The following is an 18,035-nucleotide window of genomic DNA, read 5'->3' on the forward strand; positions in this document are numbered from 1 at the left end:
GAATAGCAGAAATGGAAGGTAGTACTGAGATACCAGAAAAAGAAGGGATAAAGATGAAGAATATAAACATTTCCCATGGAAAATAAAATTATTCCTTTATCCCAGCATGCCTACAAGTGCATGTAGAAATACAGCTGTATATTGTTCAAAAGAATATTTAAAGTCCTAAAGTGGCAAAGGAAATGCACGTGAAAAATTAAACATTCAAAATAAATACTCCTGTGCAGGCAAAGAATCAATAAACTTGTAAAGCCAAAACCCACTCCCTGTTCTTACATTACTTTCTATCATTTTCCATCTATTCTAAAATTATGAACACCTTGGAGTGCAAATAATAGAACAAAGCATAATGTCATGTGCCATATAGGCAAAATGTGCATGGAAAATAAATCAATTTCATAAATAGGTCACTTTCTATAACTCTGAAATTTTATAAGGTCCAACCAGTTGAAAATTCTACTTATAGCAAGGACAAAGTAGGTCAATGCTTTTTAAATGGCGACTTGTAAGTGGCATGAATAAGTTGTTTAAGATAAGATTTATTTCACTATTTCTTATCTCCACATGTGATTACAGCTGAAGTTCCTATAAAACACTGCTTTTAAACTACAACAGTTATAAATACATATGAAAGTATGCTTATAAAACATATGGCTGGCATATTGACCTGGAAATTTACAGTATCAACTTAGTTTCACAAACATGAAAAGCTGAATTGGGGAAAGTCAGGATATAAGCAGTACCAGAAAGCATATGTAGACTCCTAGACTGAATATTGTCCTCCAGAGGATCAATGTCGAAGATGGAGCCAGGATCTGTACGCCAAACTTTAAGATCTTTTTCCAAAGCACAGAAATTATAAGACAGACAAACAACAAAGGAAGTAAAAGCATGAAAGGAATGAGCTTTAACAATCAGAAATCAATTTCCTTCATCTAGAAATTAACCACGATATCTAGATATTCACCTGAAGAGATCAGAAGGCTCAATTTCCTGCTTTAAAGAACTTAGTGTATTCATTTTAAGCACTGACATTCTTTCAAGGAGACTTTTGCTCCCAATTTTTTTTGCATTTTCTAAACATGACCATAGTATATTCTTAACTCTAAATAAATGGAAACCAGTTAAGTATCACATATTAGAGCTCTCTTCCAGCAGCAGAACCAAAGTCATCGGAGCAACACGATTATTTCCCCAGTTCACCAGCAGCATCCTTATGTGTGGAGGTGCTGCAGTGTACATCCCTATAGCTGACAGCTGGCAGTAGCTCCACAGCTGACAGGGACACTACAGACTCTCCTTTGAAGAGATCATGTCAGCATAAGAAGAAGAATCAGGGTCATAGCTCATCCAAAATAAATTTCTACTAAGTGCTTAATTCATGTAAACTCAAGAGTATCCATCTTTCTTAATTAATATCAAAAAAATGAACTAAGGTGACAAACTCAGCTGTAGAAATCCGTATCATACACATCTACCATAGGATAAAATGATGCCCACTACTGAGGTTAACAAATAATTCCCTGGGACACTGTGTGCCCAGGTGGCCAAGAGGCCAATGGCATCCTGGCCTGGATCAGCAAGAGTGTGGCCAGCAGGACCAGGGCAGTGACCATCCCGCTGTACTCGGCACTGGTGAGGCCACACCTCGAGTTCTGTGTTCAGTTCTGGGCCCCTCAGTTCCAAAAGGACATTGAGGTACTGGAGAGAGTCCAGAGAAGGGCAGTGGAGGTGGTGAAGGGTCTGGAGCACAAGTCTGATGAGGAGCAGCTGAGGGAGCTGGGGATGTTTAGCCTGGAGAAAAGGAGGCTCAGGGGGATCTTTTCACTCTCTACAAATACCTGAAAGGAGGTTGTAGTGATGTGTGAACAGGTCTCTTCTCACAGGTAACAAGTGACAGGATGTGAGAAAATGGCCCCAAGTGTGCCAGGGCAGATTTATATATTAGGAAAGTTTTATATTAAGAAAAGATTCTTCACTGACAAGGTTGTCAAGCACTGGAACATGCTGCTCAGGGAAGTGGCTGAGTTACCATCCCTGAAGATATTTAGAAGGTATGTTGACATGATGCTTGATGACATGGTTTTGTGGTGGCCTTGACAGTCCTAGATTAATGGTTGCATTTGATGGTCCTAATGTTCTTTTTCAATCTAAATGATTCTGTAATATCTGATATGTCTAAAATTAATAAATCTTTCAATCTCTTCAAACCAGTTTCAAATAAAACTTTGATGTAAAGTATAATCAGTCAAAGCACAAAGCTACCAGATCACATTTTTACAACAGAGTTTCTTCTTGGGCAGACCTGGCTGCAAGATTTACTTCATATACTGGAAGTAGGAAAAAAACTGTCTTCCCAGCTTTGTTCATTTGCTGGTTTGAGAGGTACAAAACTAAGGGGTTGGTAGGTAAAGTAGGATTGTGAGTATCCCAAATATGGCATGTTTCAAATGATTAATAGTCTAGATGCAACGGAACGAACAGACAGAGCTAACAAAATACATCCCATGGCTTTAGATACATTCAGTGTTTGTACACTGTACATTATCTACCACAACTCCCATAAGGTGAGGTGTAGTGCTAACTCTCCTTCCTGCCAAGATAAATTAAAGGCAACACGAAATCTTTAGATAAACTATGTGTTAGTCCTCATGGAGGTAAGTTATGCACCTACATGACACCTGCTGACAGGCACGAGAAGGGGTAGGGGAATTGGTGAATGCCCAGCTTGTCCTGTTTGATCATGCCTTAGTAAGTGAAAATATAAGTACAGCTTTATGGCAGCACCAGTGCAAGAGTCATTGATTTGTATTGATTTTATCCATCTCTGTAATCTGAAATAACATGCACAGAACCAAAATCCTGGCAATATATAACACAAATCAGTTTTAATTCCCTGGTAACTTTTGCCAAAGTAAAATATCCTTATATTCATGTGAGAATTGTGGTTCCTCTTTAGCAACAGATCCAAAGCTCACCAACATCAATTTATCTTGATGGGTTTTGAATGGCTTAGTAGGGTTTAAACCAGGGCCTATTTGCCAGAGTAGTGTCATTAATTTTAGTAACCAGGCATTTGAAACTTCTAGCTTCACCAACGACACATTAAAAATCAACCAGAGGGATTCTGACACACTTTTCCTAACTGGCTGAACAATTTTCAGCTACAAAAAATACTCATGAGAGTCATAAGTAGGTTTTTCAGTTTGCAAATTTTTTTTGAGCTGCCAAAGACATTTCATGAGCAGGGTGCTCATTGCTTCTTTTGAAACAAGTAGATATTATAATTGCAATTTTATTCCAAAAATGCATTAGCTGAAATACTTCAGGTTTGTCATGGCTTTTTTCCTTTAAATAGTTGTGCAATTTTTGCTATTTGGCAGGCATGGGAAATTAAGATTTCTGTGTGTTTTAATACTGGAATATTTTTAGGTGATAAATAGGATTAATATTTCAGTTCTTACAGGTCAAGAATCTATCTCAAGGGTGTCCTTCATTCCAATCTGCTTGTGCTAACAAAGCTTCAGCTGCTGAACGTGGGATTGCACAAATGGCTCTTACACAGGGGTACAGCACACATGCAATGCAGCAGAGAGCCAGAGGTTTGTAGCTTACACTAAAGAGCAAATGGCAAAGTGAATGTCACACTGCAATTTTAAAGGAGCCTTTCTCTTTTCCTTTGGCTGCATCACATCTATGAAAGCGAGAAGTGATGGAAGATCATCAGCACCTGCCCCAGGTAGAGCTCTCTTAACACACACTTTTGGGAAATCCCTTCTTATATAAGGCTACTGTAGCTACAGACACATAAAGGATGGCAACAAAAAAGGAAAGAAACTTCCACTTCCTTATGTGGGGGAGACTTATTTGGACACTTTAAGGAACAGACTGAAAATAATAGGAATAACAGAATAACATAGTAAACCTTGCTTTAGGCAGGAGAATGGCCTATGTGACCCACAAGTCCATTTCACCTGCAATTTCTCTGGTTTTTGAGAGGCAAATTTAAAAGACAGCCTCACTGTCACTATGCAGGAAGAATTTTAGAGTGCTATCTCAGCATGGTTTTTTATACATAGATCCTCTGGGGTCTACATGGCTGCAAAGCACAGAAAAACAGAAATGGGACACACCAACACAAAAAGAAATGAGAAGAAAAAAGATATTACTGCTCTCTTTGCTGTAGCAGACTTGCTGACTTTTAAGCAATTTCAAATATTCGCTTTGATTTTTAAACAGAGTTCATTATGATTATGCCAAATAATACCTTATGCAATACCTTGTCTTTACATACAAACATAATCTAATCTAACTCTACCCCTTGAACACCCATCCCTATCTTGGACCATCTTTCAGAACATCACTTCTCAACACTGGTACTTGGCTTACCAGAGATCTAATAAGTTAATGATGAATTACAGCTGGATATACTTTTAAATATCTTTGTGAACTTTGTGAAATTGTGAACAAATTGTGAAATTGTGCAGTTCTGGAGAAATTACTGACTGACAGAATGGGAAATTTCAAACTGCCTTGCAATACTTCAACATTGAAATCTTGCAGAATCAGTTTTAATCGTCTTTCTTCTGTGTAAAATTCAGATTGTAGATATTTTGACCTTCCTTATAGAGTTAAAATTAAAATTTAAAGTAATAGTAACATCTATCCATATATTTTTTTTTAAATTACAGAGCAAATGATAATGTATCTCCCATTCATTCCCATCATGACTTCTCTAGAAGCTGATGCCTGTAGTTGAATCAGAAGTTTCATTGTGAGAAAAGAGTGCAAATGAAATCTGGTGAGCACAAACAGGGGTTTTTATCTTCCCCACCGTGCTTTCAATAACAGCAGTACTTAACAGCTTACCAACAATTATTCCAGGTCTTCTATCCATTTCAACGATATGTGGATGCACACCTTTATATGCTGCATCACTCACAATTTGGGTGTTTTTCCGTACACGCTCTGTTATAGGATCATCTACCACTGGGGTGAAGCCTCTGCCCTTTGTCTTCTCGAAATCTTCATGATATTTTACCTAGGAAAACAAGGAGAATTACATTTTTCCCCTGGTTGCAATTGAAAGCAAATGGCTATTCTGTGCAGGAATATGTGTATGTTTGGTTTATGAAGCACTGACATTCTTTGACTTTGCCTTGTAACAGAATTGTTATACACATGAGATAGGCTGGATGGCCAGCCAAGTGTTTTCTCTCAACTTAATTAGATTTTCTGATATTTTATTCTCAATTTTGCATTTCTTTTCCTTTGACACTGAATTAGGCACTAGCTTAAGTAGCAAAGCACCATCTTACTACCACACAGGACACAAAACAGCCCTGTCCTCAGGAGGTCATCTGGTCCATTCCCTTCTCTAAGACAGGATCACTGTCTGCTGATGCAGATAAATACATCTGTCAGTAAAAATGTTCCAGCAGTAGAAGTTCTAAAGAATTCAACCATTTTCATTCACTGATAATTTTGACTACATGCACAGTATCATACAAAATATATATTTTGCTCTTTTGTTTTATCAAATGCCAGCTGGCTTTAGAAATAGGTTTTTAGAAAGAACAACAGTTATTCTAATCTGCCTGCTTAAAAAAAAAAAGAAATATTAGAAAAAAGGACATCAGAGTAGAAAGTGTTACAGCACCAAGTGTTGGAACAAAACCCCAGTATTAGTAAGAGTTATAAAGGTAGTACTGCTGATTATGCATATTTTACATTATAAAAAACTTAATCATCAATTAATTAAATTGACAAACATTCTCACACAAGCTGATGCACACAAAACAACTCATTCCAAGAACCAAAGTCACGCAGAAACCAGGAACATGCACAGGCACAAGGTGAAGTGTGTCACCTAATCCAGTGAAATTGTGATGCTCAAATGATGTGTGTATATTTTCAAAGGAAAAAAAAAAATAACAGACATATAACTGTTAGAAAACTGTTTATTAGTATTTTGAAAATGTTCATTACACTCCTATGCAGTTAGCAAACACTCCCTCTGCAGGCGTAAGAAGAAAATATTCCTTCCATACCTGAGGAGAGAGTTTCATTAGTTACCTATATTAATGGAAGGCAAAATCCAGTGGAAGTCAAGTGCCATTCCTTAGAACACTCTAGTCATAGGAAGAAAGTCCCCTACCATTGAGATGTTGTTTTGTGTTTCTTTGACATGCCTTAGCTCAGGTGTGTCTAGAAGCACACTACGTCTACCTTTCATCTGCCTCTGATCACTGCTGTACTTGACCTGCAAAACAGCAACAACAGCACTGGTGAATTTTCAGTTTGCAGTAGGAAGGATGGTGAGAATCACACCATGCAACAGTACCTTTCCAAACCACAATGCCCAGCAATTCTCTTCCTTCCTTACACTAATGTGCCAGTAAATTATTTCACAGCAAGGATACAGATGAGGTTGTATATTGGTAAGGCCAAAAGGCACATTTATTCCATCAATCACTTATTCAAAAGTATTTATTTAAAAGCTGAAATTTGTGACTGAATAACATAAGTGAAATCATTCATTTATCAACTGAAAAATAAGAGAAATACTAAGAAAGCAGCACTGTGACTTAAAAGATCCTTAAAACATATTTGCAAGGCTGATGATAAACTACCTCCTAATTATCAAGATAGAGTCTGTTCTCAGCCTGCTTCCAGGTTGGGATTACCTGAGAAGCCCAGGGAATTCAATTCTTACAAGAGGATTAATCCTTTGGAAGGCTTCTTACTCCCATTCAATAGCTAATCTTTACTAGCAGAACAAAGCAACATGTTTGGGAAGAATCTGAGTATTTTGTTTCCTAAACGAACATTTGGGCTCTGCGTTTTGTGCGTCAGTAAGTACTGAATCTCTTACATCACATTTCTCCTGATTAGCTTCTTTTGTGGCTTTTTACAGACTAGTAAAGATGTAAGGTTAATTACCTGTTAAACATAAGAAGAAAAAACCAAAAATACTCAACATTCTAAAATAGTAGAAGTAACTGATCCTACTTACTGGTTTGGGAGTGAGTACCCACACAGTTTTTTCTGTCTTGTTGAATTCTTCTACCAATAGCCTCTCTTAGCTCCTACATCACACCTAAGCTGTGCACTGTGATAGTTAATATTTTAGATTTACCTATGTATTCACGCTCCAAGTATTAATTCTCAAATGAGTTGTGCAAATCTATTTCAACATGCATTTGTAATGAGAAAAACCATGTACTGAAGCTGTCTAACCCTCCTTAAGATTACGTATCAGCTAAGAAAGCACACCCATAAAAATTTGTGTCTTGGTGTCTATGTTTCATAGGTAAGCTTGAAGCAATGTATGAGAAACAAAAACATATGGTGCTGCATATTCTTCAAAGCCTTCTTAATTAAACAGTAAATTCTCATAGAAAATATATTCAGCTACATATGCTTTTGAATATAAGGCATTTTCTGGACGGAATAATTACAGCCAGCATAGGTTGATTTTCATCTTTCCCATTAACATAGAGGATATTTATCCCTGTAAATCTTGAGAAACAAAGTGAATGAGTCACTTGGCAAAACACAATTCATCTTCACAAATTAAAAACTTATTTGAAGTCAAGAATTGTTGTGAAGTTTTTCTCTTATTTTCAACTACAGACCTCAAAAATAATTGACTTCGGTAAATATTCATGAGCATTTTAAGAACATGATTAAGATATATGCAGTTACAATGTCAGATTCTGTTCTTTTGTCCTTAGACATATTCCCTGACAAATCCAACCTACTTTTCACTCCTACACTCAGTTCTAAAGTGTTCATTACTTGTAATTCTCTTCTGCCACAGTGATTCTGCATGAAACTTCTTCTATTTACCATCTGCAGTGACTTTGCCACTCATGTTGTTTCACTGTTGAGGACAGACTGCAACTTAACTGGTTTTATCCTTTACCAAGCTTTTTGCACTTCTTCCTTTTTCCTTGAGAGAATTATCTCCTGCTTCTTACACTACTTCAGTAGCAATTACATTTTATTACCATAAAAGCCAAGAAATACATGTTATCTTACTCTCTAGTATTTAGCAATGGGACCTATCAAGAACTACTCAGCTCTAACACAGGTGGCATGTTACAGAATGGAACGGAGCTTCCATGCTTTGAATCACAAAAAATAAAAAGACATTTGCACTGAGGTTAAATTCTCATTTCCTTTTTTTCTTTACTGCAATTCACTTCTTCAATCCAGCCACTCAAATTTGGTAACAAGAGACAAAAATCCTTCGAAGAATGATTCACTTCTACTGACTCTCTCCTTGAAAAATACTGACACCAATACAGCCACTTACTTTTTTTGAAAGAATAATCAGACAACCCTGAATATGTTTGTTGCACATATATGCAGTCCATGTCCTCAAAGAATAAAATTGCTATCTCTTCAGTGAATGATGCAGTTGGATTTCTTTGACACAACAAATGTAAAAAGAAAAGTATATCCATGTTTTTATTTCTACAGTGAAAGAAAAACCTGAATGACAAAAAGATTCAAACAACTTGCCGAGCTGATATTATCTTGATTCTTCCTGACTCTCTCTATCTCAGGAGTGACACTCACAGCAGTAGCTTTGCCAGGCTGCTCTCTGTAGTGAACCTATTATTTAACAGAATAAAATATATATTCATACTATTTCAGGTATAGCAATATCTCCTTGTTTTATATAAAAATGCATGACTTCAAAGGTCATCCAGGAAACAACTGAAAAGCTAAAATGCATCTGAAGCTTATTAAAGTTTAAAAAACTTGATTTCTGAAAGATAACCTTGAATTATTTTTTTTCTGCACAGGCTCTTTATTAATGCATTTCTGTGGATATATACCCACATATGCACACAATATATTGGCACTTACCAGACTGGTCCTTGGCTCTACAGAGAAATAACTCGTATGTGGAATGGGGTTAAGCCACATATAATGCAGTAAAGGCAAGCAGAACACATGAAAAACTGAATTTCATGAAGGTCCACTGTAAATATATATTTATCAAGACACAGAAATTCCATAAGGTCTCCATCTAGGTTCTAAATTTTATATACTACATATTCAAAGGTGATTAAACACAGAGGGTGCAGTATGTCAGACAACTGCCAACTGAATCCAGCCTAATTTCACCATTCCTTTATTTAAGCGCACTGTAGGAATATCTATCCCCTGTATCACTTTGTAACCAAACACAATACATTAACCAAATGCACACTCAAGGCTGGATCAGGATCTAAAGCAGATAGGGGACAGGATGTGGCATTGACAGACCAAGCAATCTAATGTTAACTCTGGCTCCCTGGCAACAAATTCATACCAATTAATATATTTTTATGCAAAATAAATGCTTCCATACCAAAGCAAGCCCTTGTGTTTACGTGATAAGGTTAACTGTGCAGGCACTTTATGATCATAATTCTGCAGTGCACTGTGGCAGTAAGACACCTATTGCTTAAGCAATTGTCTTCCAGCACAACACTGTTTTGGTCTGTCCACATCAATGTATTCCAACTGAAAAATTAATGTCTTACAAAAACTGTGGTAAGCTTTCAAATGGATTAAACTTGCAAATTAACATTTATAAAGGTAAAATGACTATTCAAGAATTAATGTTTCTAGAAATGGCTTAAGTTAACGAATCTTCACTCAAAGCTATTCCTGTGACTTGAAAAGAATTTAAACTTCCCAGTGAAATTTGCACAACACAAAAAATCGGTGAAAAGTAAACAGTGTGAATAAACAATGTGAGTAGAAAAACAATACAGATTGGCTTGAATCACTCAGGAAAACAGTTTTTGAGCAGAATACATTTTAGGAAAGCTAGATATATCAACAATAATCCAGAAGTTGAGTTAGAGGGACAGAATTCTTGAAAATTGTGATTCAAAATTATTCTGGTGAATGCAGCAAAAAGCACCCTAGGTAAACACTGTAGCTATTTGTGGACCCATGAACCAGGACTGCTGATGGCAGCTCTCAGTGAGGAGAGTGCCTGGTCTCTCAGGGACTCATTGGCAAGGTACAACTTCATCAGTGCAGGAAGGCAGTAGCATATTCCAGTCCTTGCCTTCTTCTCTGTGCTCATGGAAATGGCTATATCAGCTATTAAGTACTAAAGTCTGATTGGAAGGTTACTGAGTAATCAGAATGAGACAGGTAAGAGAGCAGAAGTTCAAGCACAACTCTAGCTAATTTTTTTTCAAAGCACAGAAAAATACAACTGGAAACAGATATTCTGTTAAAAAAGATAAAGAAAAGTTGGTCAAGATTTTCTGCAAATATCTGAGGAAGATAATAACATCTCAAAGCATTGCAGCCATTTCTTTAATAGAATATGCAACACTTCACCTGCCATTTCCCAAAGCAAGCAAAGCCTTTTAACAACTGCTTCCTAAAAGAAGGTTTTCAAGTAATTCCATTACTTTAATTCCAACACATTTGTTTCCCCCTGACTAAAGAAAAGGCACAATTTCAGAAAGCAAAACTTTGTATTCATCTTCTGCACTCAAAAATTATACAAAGTATTAATGGATAGCAACTTCCCATGCTGACATTCTCTTGATTCCTCTTCACTCTCTCCATCTCAGGGGTGACACTCATGGGTGTAGCTTTGCAGAGTTGTTCTTTGTACTGAACCTAGCAAACATGGCAGAAAATATTACAACAGCAATTTCCAAGTAATAGAAATACATGAGTGTGCTAGACATCACTGAAGATCACATTGCATTTGGATGGAAAGTACCATTCCTTAATAATCAATCCCATCTTTACTTAGTACTCACCCCCTGGCAGTCCTTCTATTTCAAACACAGACAATTGTTATTTCAACAACAATACCTCATTCATTGTTATAAATCAAAGTGCAAGGCTAAGGAATTAAAATTTTATCATTAATTGATTCAATTTGTCCTTGTGGATAAACAGAAATTAGCACAAACACCACAGACATATTCACCAAGACACAAACACATTTAATAAGGTAGAGAGAAGTGTGCAAGAAATTAAAATGGGGCACACATTGCTAATATTCTTCTGGTTTTCCTTAACTCTCCTTAGTTCAGGTGGATCAGAAATAGTTGTTGCACGCCGGATTTCTTCCTTGTATTTAATCTGCACAATAGATATTACAAAAATATTATTAATTTAAAGAAGAGAAAGGTACTAAAACCATCTATCACTTAATACTCTCTCCCTTATACTTACTCCACTACTAGACCAGGTCTACAAACACCATTGGCCTGAAACACAAAAGTTACATTTAATTTCTAAAACAGTCTGCTAGGGTCTGTAATGTATCTTGTTTGATTCAATGTATCAGAGAGTGCTTATAACAATTCCAGTGTACTAAAACTCTTACAGTGGGACATCACATGGGATTGTGGCTATTTTCATGATAACTGGGATGCTGCACATACTGCTTGGACATTCACACCACTTTGAAAATGACTTGGTCTTACTATTAACTTGCTATGGAGTCTACCAGTCTGTTTCAGAAACCAATCTTTTTAGGTGTTCCTAAAAGGCTGGATGGCTTCAAAGTCTCATTGAAGCTCTCTAGAAACACATGCAGACACACAGGTGAGGATGTTGTTGTCTGGCTTGTTGATGTCTTTGGATGTGCTGTCAGATATTTACTGGTTTTTTCCTAACATTTAATTTTCAACTCCCATCTCAAGATATGTTACTTCTGGAGAATGCCCAATTTCACAGCACAGACAAAACAACTTGTTTTTCTCTAAGCTCATACTTGGAAGCTGCTTTGACTGAAATTTATAAATAAACAAAACCAAACCAGACCAAAGTACAGAGTAGGAATGGAACATTTCAGTCCAGACAGTTTAAGACTGGCAAAAATACTAAAGCACTAGAAAAAGAGGGTCTTTTAATAGAGACTATTAGGTAAGTTTAAGAATTGGCAGTGCTTGTCCTTAAAATGTTTCAAAATATCTGTTACTTGAATTTTAATAAGACCCCAGCTTTGTGGTATTGACTGACATAGCACAGGGGTCTCCTCACAGGTTTCACACTAAGAAAAACACAAATAGAATCTTCCCCCGAAGAGCTGCTTCTTCCCCGTGCTGTGTCCAGCCCTGCCTGCCCCTCAGGATAAACAAGTTTTTAAAACATCCTTAGTTAATTGTAGCTTCTCTGTTCAGATTCAGCTACAGTCCATGGGTCTGTGGCTGCCTTTGAAAGTTCTCTGAGATCCTGGCTTCTTCCAAAGCAATCATCACAACAGGTGAGATGAGCTCATCCTCCTTGGCTGTCATCACCTTGTATTTCAGGCTTTGAAAACACCATTCTGGTGTTCACCTCCGACATGTGCAGTCTGGAAGAATCTGATCACTTTCAGAACATGATTCAATGGACTTTTTTGTGTGGTTGGTTGTACTGTTTCTTGGTGTTTTTTGTATTTTGGTGCCCTGGTAGTTCTCTCACTGCAAATTTGCTTCACATTCCCCCACATTCATTTAGTTTAGCCCAGAAGATAGTTTTAAGGCTGTCCCAAGGCTGGCTAAATTCAAAAATATGTGTAAAATATTTAAATCTAATGGATTCAAAATTGGTGTAATTTACCCTTCCTTTGGGACACCTGTAAATTACACAATACAATTTCCCACCTACTGCACAATATAATTTCCCTCTCACTGACATGTAATTTGAAACATTCTTGTACATTGCCTTTAAATTTGCCGTGCTACACCTCTAATAAATATTATACAAGACTAAAGTAATTTCAAGTACACTACATGTAATAAAATACTGTTTGTAAAACATTAACTCTACACAAAGACTAGCAAGGTAAAGGTCATGCTACTTACATCATACCACTACACCACTAATGCATTTTGTACCTCCCTTGGTAGATTTTTGTTCAAATATGTTTACTAGCATAGTGATCAAACTTCCATTTTTATCCTGTTTGCCACTATTTAGGATTCCTAAAACAGCAAGAAAAGTGTACACTATTTTTCCACTTCACTTTGAAATGTATTGTGAAAGAACACTAGAGTAAGGCTTCCTTTCTGTGTGACTACTCCTGAAATAAAAGTCTGTGGTAATTTAAAAAGCTCAGTAATTTAAAACTGGAAATTTAAAAGCAAAATAACAACAAAACCCCCAAACAATCAAATAAACAAAACAAAAAACAAACAAACAAAAAAAACACCTCACTCTCAATTCAAGAAAATCAACTGCTTCCCAACCAGCAGGTTTCAACTCTTCACTATCCAACCATTTCAGGATTTAGGACACACGATAGCTTACACCATGACTCAAAGTGACAAGATGAAAAGTGATGGATAGAGCAGAAAAAAAATCCAAGGAAAACATGAGCTTTTAAAAATGTTTTGGAAATTCTCTACTGACCTTACTTGGAGGGAAATTAAGTGTTTAACACTATTCACTAAACATTGAAATTCTACAAGAATAGGTGTCCATTAGTTAAGATATGAATTTGTCCCTAATTCATATCTTAACTAATATCTAAACACAACACATTTGTGACAAATAATGTCTACACATTATTTTCAAAATTTACTCTTATAAAAAACATCTAATAATCAGAAAAGTCATGCCACAAACATAAAAGTTGCCCTAGGGGAGTCCCCCCCAAATATAACAAAGACAATGCAGTTATAGGGTTTTGCTGCTTAGCAGTCACTTTTCAGGTTTTTTCCAAGTTTTGCCACATATTTATCAGAAGATAATGTTATATTTGAAGAAAACAGTCATTTTGATATTTTATTTTGTTTTGCCTATTAAAGTGCCAAAGACATTGGACATCCTTAGATAAACAACAGCAGTTCCGAACTAATCTCATCAGATCCACAGATCAACTTGTCACCATCATGTAAAGAGGCACCAACTCTCCACCTTTTCACTCAGATGAAGTCTGGACAAAGTTTTTCTCATCTTCAAGTGCAGACTGTATCAGGTCCTATGCAATACATGCAGTATCTAACAGAATGTTACAGATTTTCTTTTTTGTCAGAGGGTGTTTCTCTAACCTGCAAATACAACAGCTGTACAGTCTGTCATATGGGGAAATGCATCTCATATTTCTCACTCTTGAGAGCCCAAATACTTTCCTCAAACATTTAGTTAAAATATTTTCTTATTTTTCTTAATGCTTTAATTAGAATTTCTATCACTGGACACAGAAGTACAACAGTAGAGGTGAGTTCTAGCTGTGCTAGCATAGAGCTCTGTGTCCAAAATCCAGTGGACAACTATTTGACTGAGATGTGTGATATGAAAATGAGAAATTTTTTAGTAAACAAGATGGAAAAAAAAAATTTAGTCGACCTTTTACTCACATAAGAATAATTTATGTTAATAGCACTTACCGAACTAATATTCTGTTGATTTTTCTTTACTCTTTCAATCTCTGGAGTCTCTTTTACAGCTGTACCAGCTCCTACTTCCTTCTTATAAAACACCTTCATTTCCCCAAAAGAAAAGATAATTATGAGACTGTTAGCAATGCAAATACTAGTTCTCATAAAAGGGCTAGGCAATTTTCCAAGTTCCAAATTGGTCGGACTATAAATCTTTCTAAGAAAGCAAATACTTTAATTTTTCATAAATAAGACTATCAATATCTATGATAACATTGTTTGTTTTCAAATGTAACCCAGATAATATATTCCCATCCTTTAAAATGACCTCAATATTTTTAAGTGTTTGCAATGACATATTTAAATTTGGAAAAAATCTTAACATTTATATAATACCTCATAAAGTTTTACAAGTGTAACTTTATGCTTCAGTAATTAATTCATTTCAGTGTAATTGAAGGTGCATGTACATGGAGGATTTGATTTGGTTGCTGTGGTCTTCAGATCTTAAAATACTGTGAGAAGTAAACAGACATTACTATTATTTCTAAGTAAACCATGTACATGTTGGATTTGATTTGGTTTCTGTGGTCTTCAGATTTTAAAATACTGTGAGAAGTGAACACACATTACTATTATTTCTAAGTAAACAAACTAGAAAATTGAAATATTCATGGAAAAATGACCATAACAACCAGAGCTACAATCCAAGTCATGCAATTTTTAATTCCTAGGTTCAAGCCAGAAAGCTGAGCACTATATCTATAAACAAAACTCATTTCCTGAATGATACACATGCAGTTTATACAATTCTCTCTGTTTCAATTGTTTCAGTAAAGGATAAACACAATCATTTGAAGTTACAGAGACAATAAATAACTGCTTCACATACTCCAAGCATGGTTACAATTTAAATAACCATGAAGCACCAGTTCTTGCTGCAAAACTCTTAAAGAAGTTTTATTTGATTTTCAGTATTTGGTGTCACAGCTGTTGCCACTCCAGTAAGCATTTCTAGTCAGTTAGTGTAAAAAACCAAGTCTGATCCTGGAGTTAATAAAATTAATCCTTATTATTTAGTATTTCTACCTGTCTTAAATCAAAAATTATTTAAGTTTTCATATCAACAAACCTTGAATAATAAAACAACATTCTTGATTAATTCCTCCTACTTCATTGAAGTCCTCCACAGCCTGGGGTGAATATCACTGCCAAATATTCTAGAGAAGAGTGAATGTCTGCAACTATTTTTTTAAATATTCAGAAAACCCTTAACAATCTAGAATTTTGTTTTACCATGTGATAACTGAGATAATTTATGAGTAAGAACTTGAAAATTCTTCTGCACCATGTCAATTAGAAAGATTTATATTGTGGACTGGACTACAATATACTTTTCTCCTCTACCAAGGAAGGATTGGTAAAAAAAGGTTGGAGACAGGAATTTTTCTATGAAAGAGATGACTGTGAAGTAAATATCCTTTTATAAATCATCTGCCAAATGAGCTAGTGAGCTAAAAGCAGCAATGATCTTATCTGCTGAGCTAGTTGTTATTTTTTGTCCCTTAGGGCAGAAAAATACTTGAGACAAAATTCAAAAAACAGAAGAATATTAGGGGTCACTGTTTTTTTATCTAGTTGGGCTGCTTCCAGCTGTATCTTCATTCAGTAATAATTTACCTTTATCATCTAAACTGCAAAGAAGGATGAAAGATTAAAACATAGAGAAAGAAGAAGAAAGGTCATTCAATCACTGCTGTAAACTGCTTTCCTACATTTGGAAGACCCAGCTCACAAACAGAAACAGGACAATCCCTAAAGAAAGCAAATACAAATACCTCAAAGATTTTACATCTTAATATCTAGAACACTAACAAAGTGTTAGTAGAACACTAACAAAGAGAATAATTGTCAGCCTTGAAAGCTCAGACTGGCCTACAGGGCTCAGATGTATCAAGGTTAAGGTGATACCTATCTTAACTAAGCCTGGTACCTGTTAGTGAGTCCACACTGCCACAGTCACTGACCTACCTGAGCACTTCATCAAAAGCTATCCAAGGCTGGAGCAGGGAGGACAGCAGAGCACAGGGGCCAGCTTGCATCCCTCTGCTCCAGGGAGTTTCAGCCACCAGTGACAGGAGAAATGGTGATAACCACATCGCCCTATGCTGCAGAGCACCAGCCAGAACCAGGAGACAACAGACGACAGGAAGCAAAACTAAGCCAGTCAAGAGCTCCTTCTAGAAAGATGCAGCTTTCAGCTGTCCTCATTCAAAGGAAGCAAAAGGGCAGGTGATGGCCAGAGATGCTACAGGAGTGAGCACAGCCTGGAGCAGGCTCAGAGAGGTATCTCCTCTGCTCACCCCACAGGCTCTTACCCCCCTGCAGAAGCCTCAGCTGTACAGGGGAGCTGCAGGCAAACCTCTGTCAGAAACTGAGTTCACTCAGTCAATTCTGAGAGCTGGAGAAGCTGAGGATATCTCTAAGCTAAAGAACATGTGTGTCAGATAATACTAAAAATATTAAAGTATCTTATATTCCTTTCTGTCAAATCATTTGCTTTATTAGTATTATTTAGTCTGCCATAAAAATCAGCCACTGACTGGCCTTTTGTTCTGGAGGCTAGATTTACTCCTCTTCTCTGTTATATTACAAGCAAAGGCAGAATTACAAACAGCAGCATTAATGGGCCCAAAAAGGAAGTGGAACTTGATACATACCAAACCAGGCAATTTTATAAATCTAAGCTCATAATTTATATTTAGGGATAAACTGAAACTTAAATCTAGCATAAAATTTAAAAATATGCCCAGAATAATATAAAATCATTATATATATATATTTATGAAATCTGATCTGTCCTAATTTTAAACCCCAATCTTAATGCTCAGTACATATGATAGGAAACAGATGAAAAATCTTGTATGTATAGTACGAAGCCTTAGATTTGGATTTTTTTCCCTTTTAAATACAGTACTTCCTGGGGCTTGATGGAAAAAGAAAAAAAAAAACCTTCATTTAAAAATAACCGTGGCTTGGCAAGGTGGTATAAGTGATTTAGAAATTCAAAATAACAGTGTCGCACCTAGAAAAGCAGGGTATTATTTTTACTGAAAGAAATGAGTAATACAGTTTTTGCCAGGAAAGTTATGCAAATGGTTCAAAGGACTTCTACTCATAAGTTCCCTATTTTACGCTGTGACACAAGAGAGCCTATTCAAACTAAAAAATATCTGAAAAGTTACAAGCAAAGACAGAAGCACTATTACTCACTGAACTGATATTCTTCTGAGTACTTCGTATCCTCTCCATCTCAGGAGTGTCTGGGACAGAAGAATAGTTACAGAGCATCTTCTCTGCTTCATCTTTGTACATTTTCTGAAAAAATAATTTTTTTACATGTCTATGCCTTTTGGGTTCAGGATATCCAAACTGCACAAAAGATGCTTATTGATGATGAGCCTCCTGATCCCTGTCCAGTATTTACTTAAACCTCTCTTCTCCATGATACATTGTCTGCCCCCCACACTAAAATATATATATATATAATATATCCTCATATGTAACATCTTCATACATAAAGCATCTTCACATATATTTTCCCCTCACTGTCAGAATGTATGTAATGTAACATTACATTATTAATTAGGTAATGTGAAAAGAACTACAGGTAGATGTAAATAA

The 18,035-nt window shown here is 36.1% G+C and overlaps 1 protein-coding gene across 4 annotated transcripts in view; it reads right to left on the bottom strand.

Annotated features, from left to right (window-relative positions):
- NEBL (nebulette) overlaps nucleotides 1-18,035 on the bottom strand; it is a 247,478-nt gene that overhangs the window by 26,133 nt on the left and 203,310 nt on the right. For 2 of the 4 annotated variants that reach the window (XM_086860323.1, XM_086860318.1), the window contains exon 5: nucleotides 4,870-5,041. In XM_086860323.1, coding sequence (XP_086716449.1) covers nucleotides 4,870-5,041 — 172 coding nt within the window. Of the gene's footprint in view, nucleotides 1-743; nucleotides 837-4,869; nucleotides 5,042-6,157; nucleotides 6,263-8,529; nucleotides 8,622-10,553; nucleotides 10,648-11,028; nucleotides 11,122-14,360; nucleotides 14,454-17,624; nucleotides 17,730-18,035 lie in introns of all 4 variants that reach the window. The other 2 variants (XM_086860312.1, XM_086860331.1) reach the window with 2 other exon arrangements.

This window comes from Cyanistes caeruleus, chromosome 1 (assembly GCF_971803275.1).
Source record: "Cyanistes caeruleus chromosome 1, bCyaCae1.hap1.1, whole genome shotgun sequence".
In the NCBI taxonomy this organism is placed as follows: Eukaryota; Metazoa; Chordata; class Aves; order Passeriformes; family Paridae; genus Cyanistes; species Cyanistes caeruleus.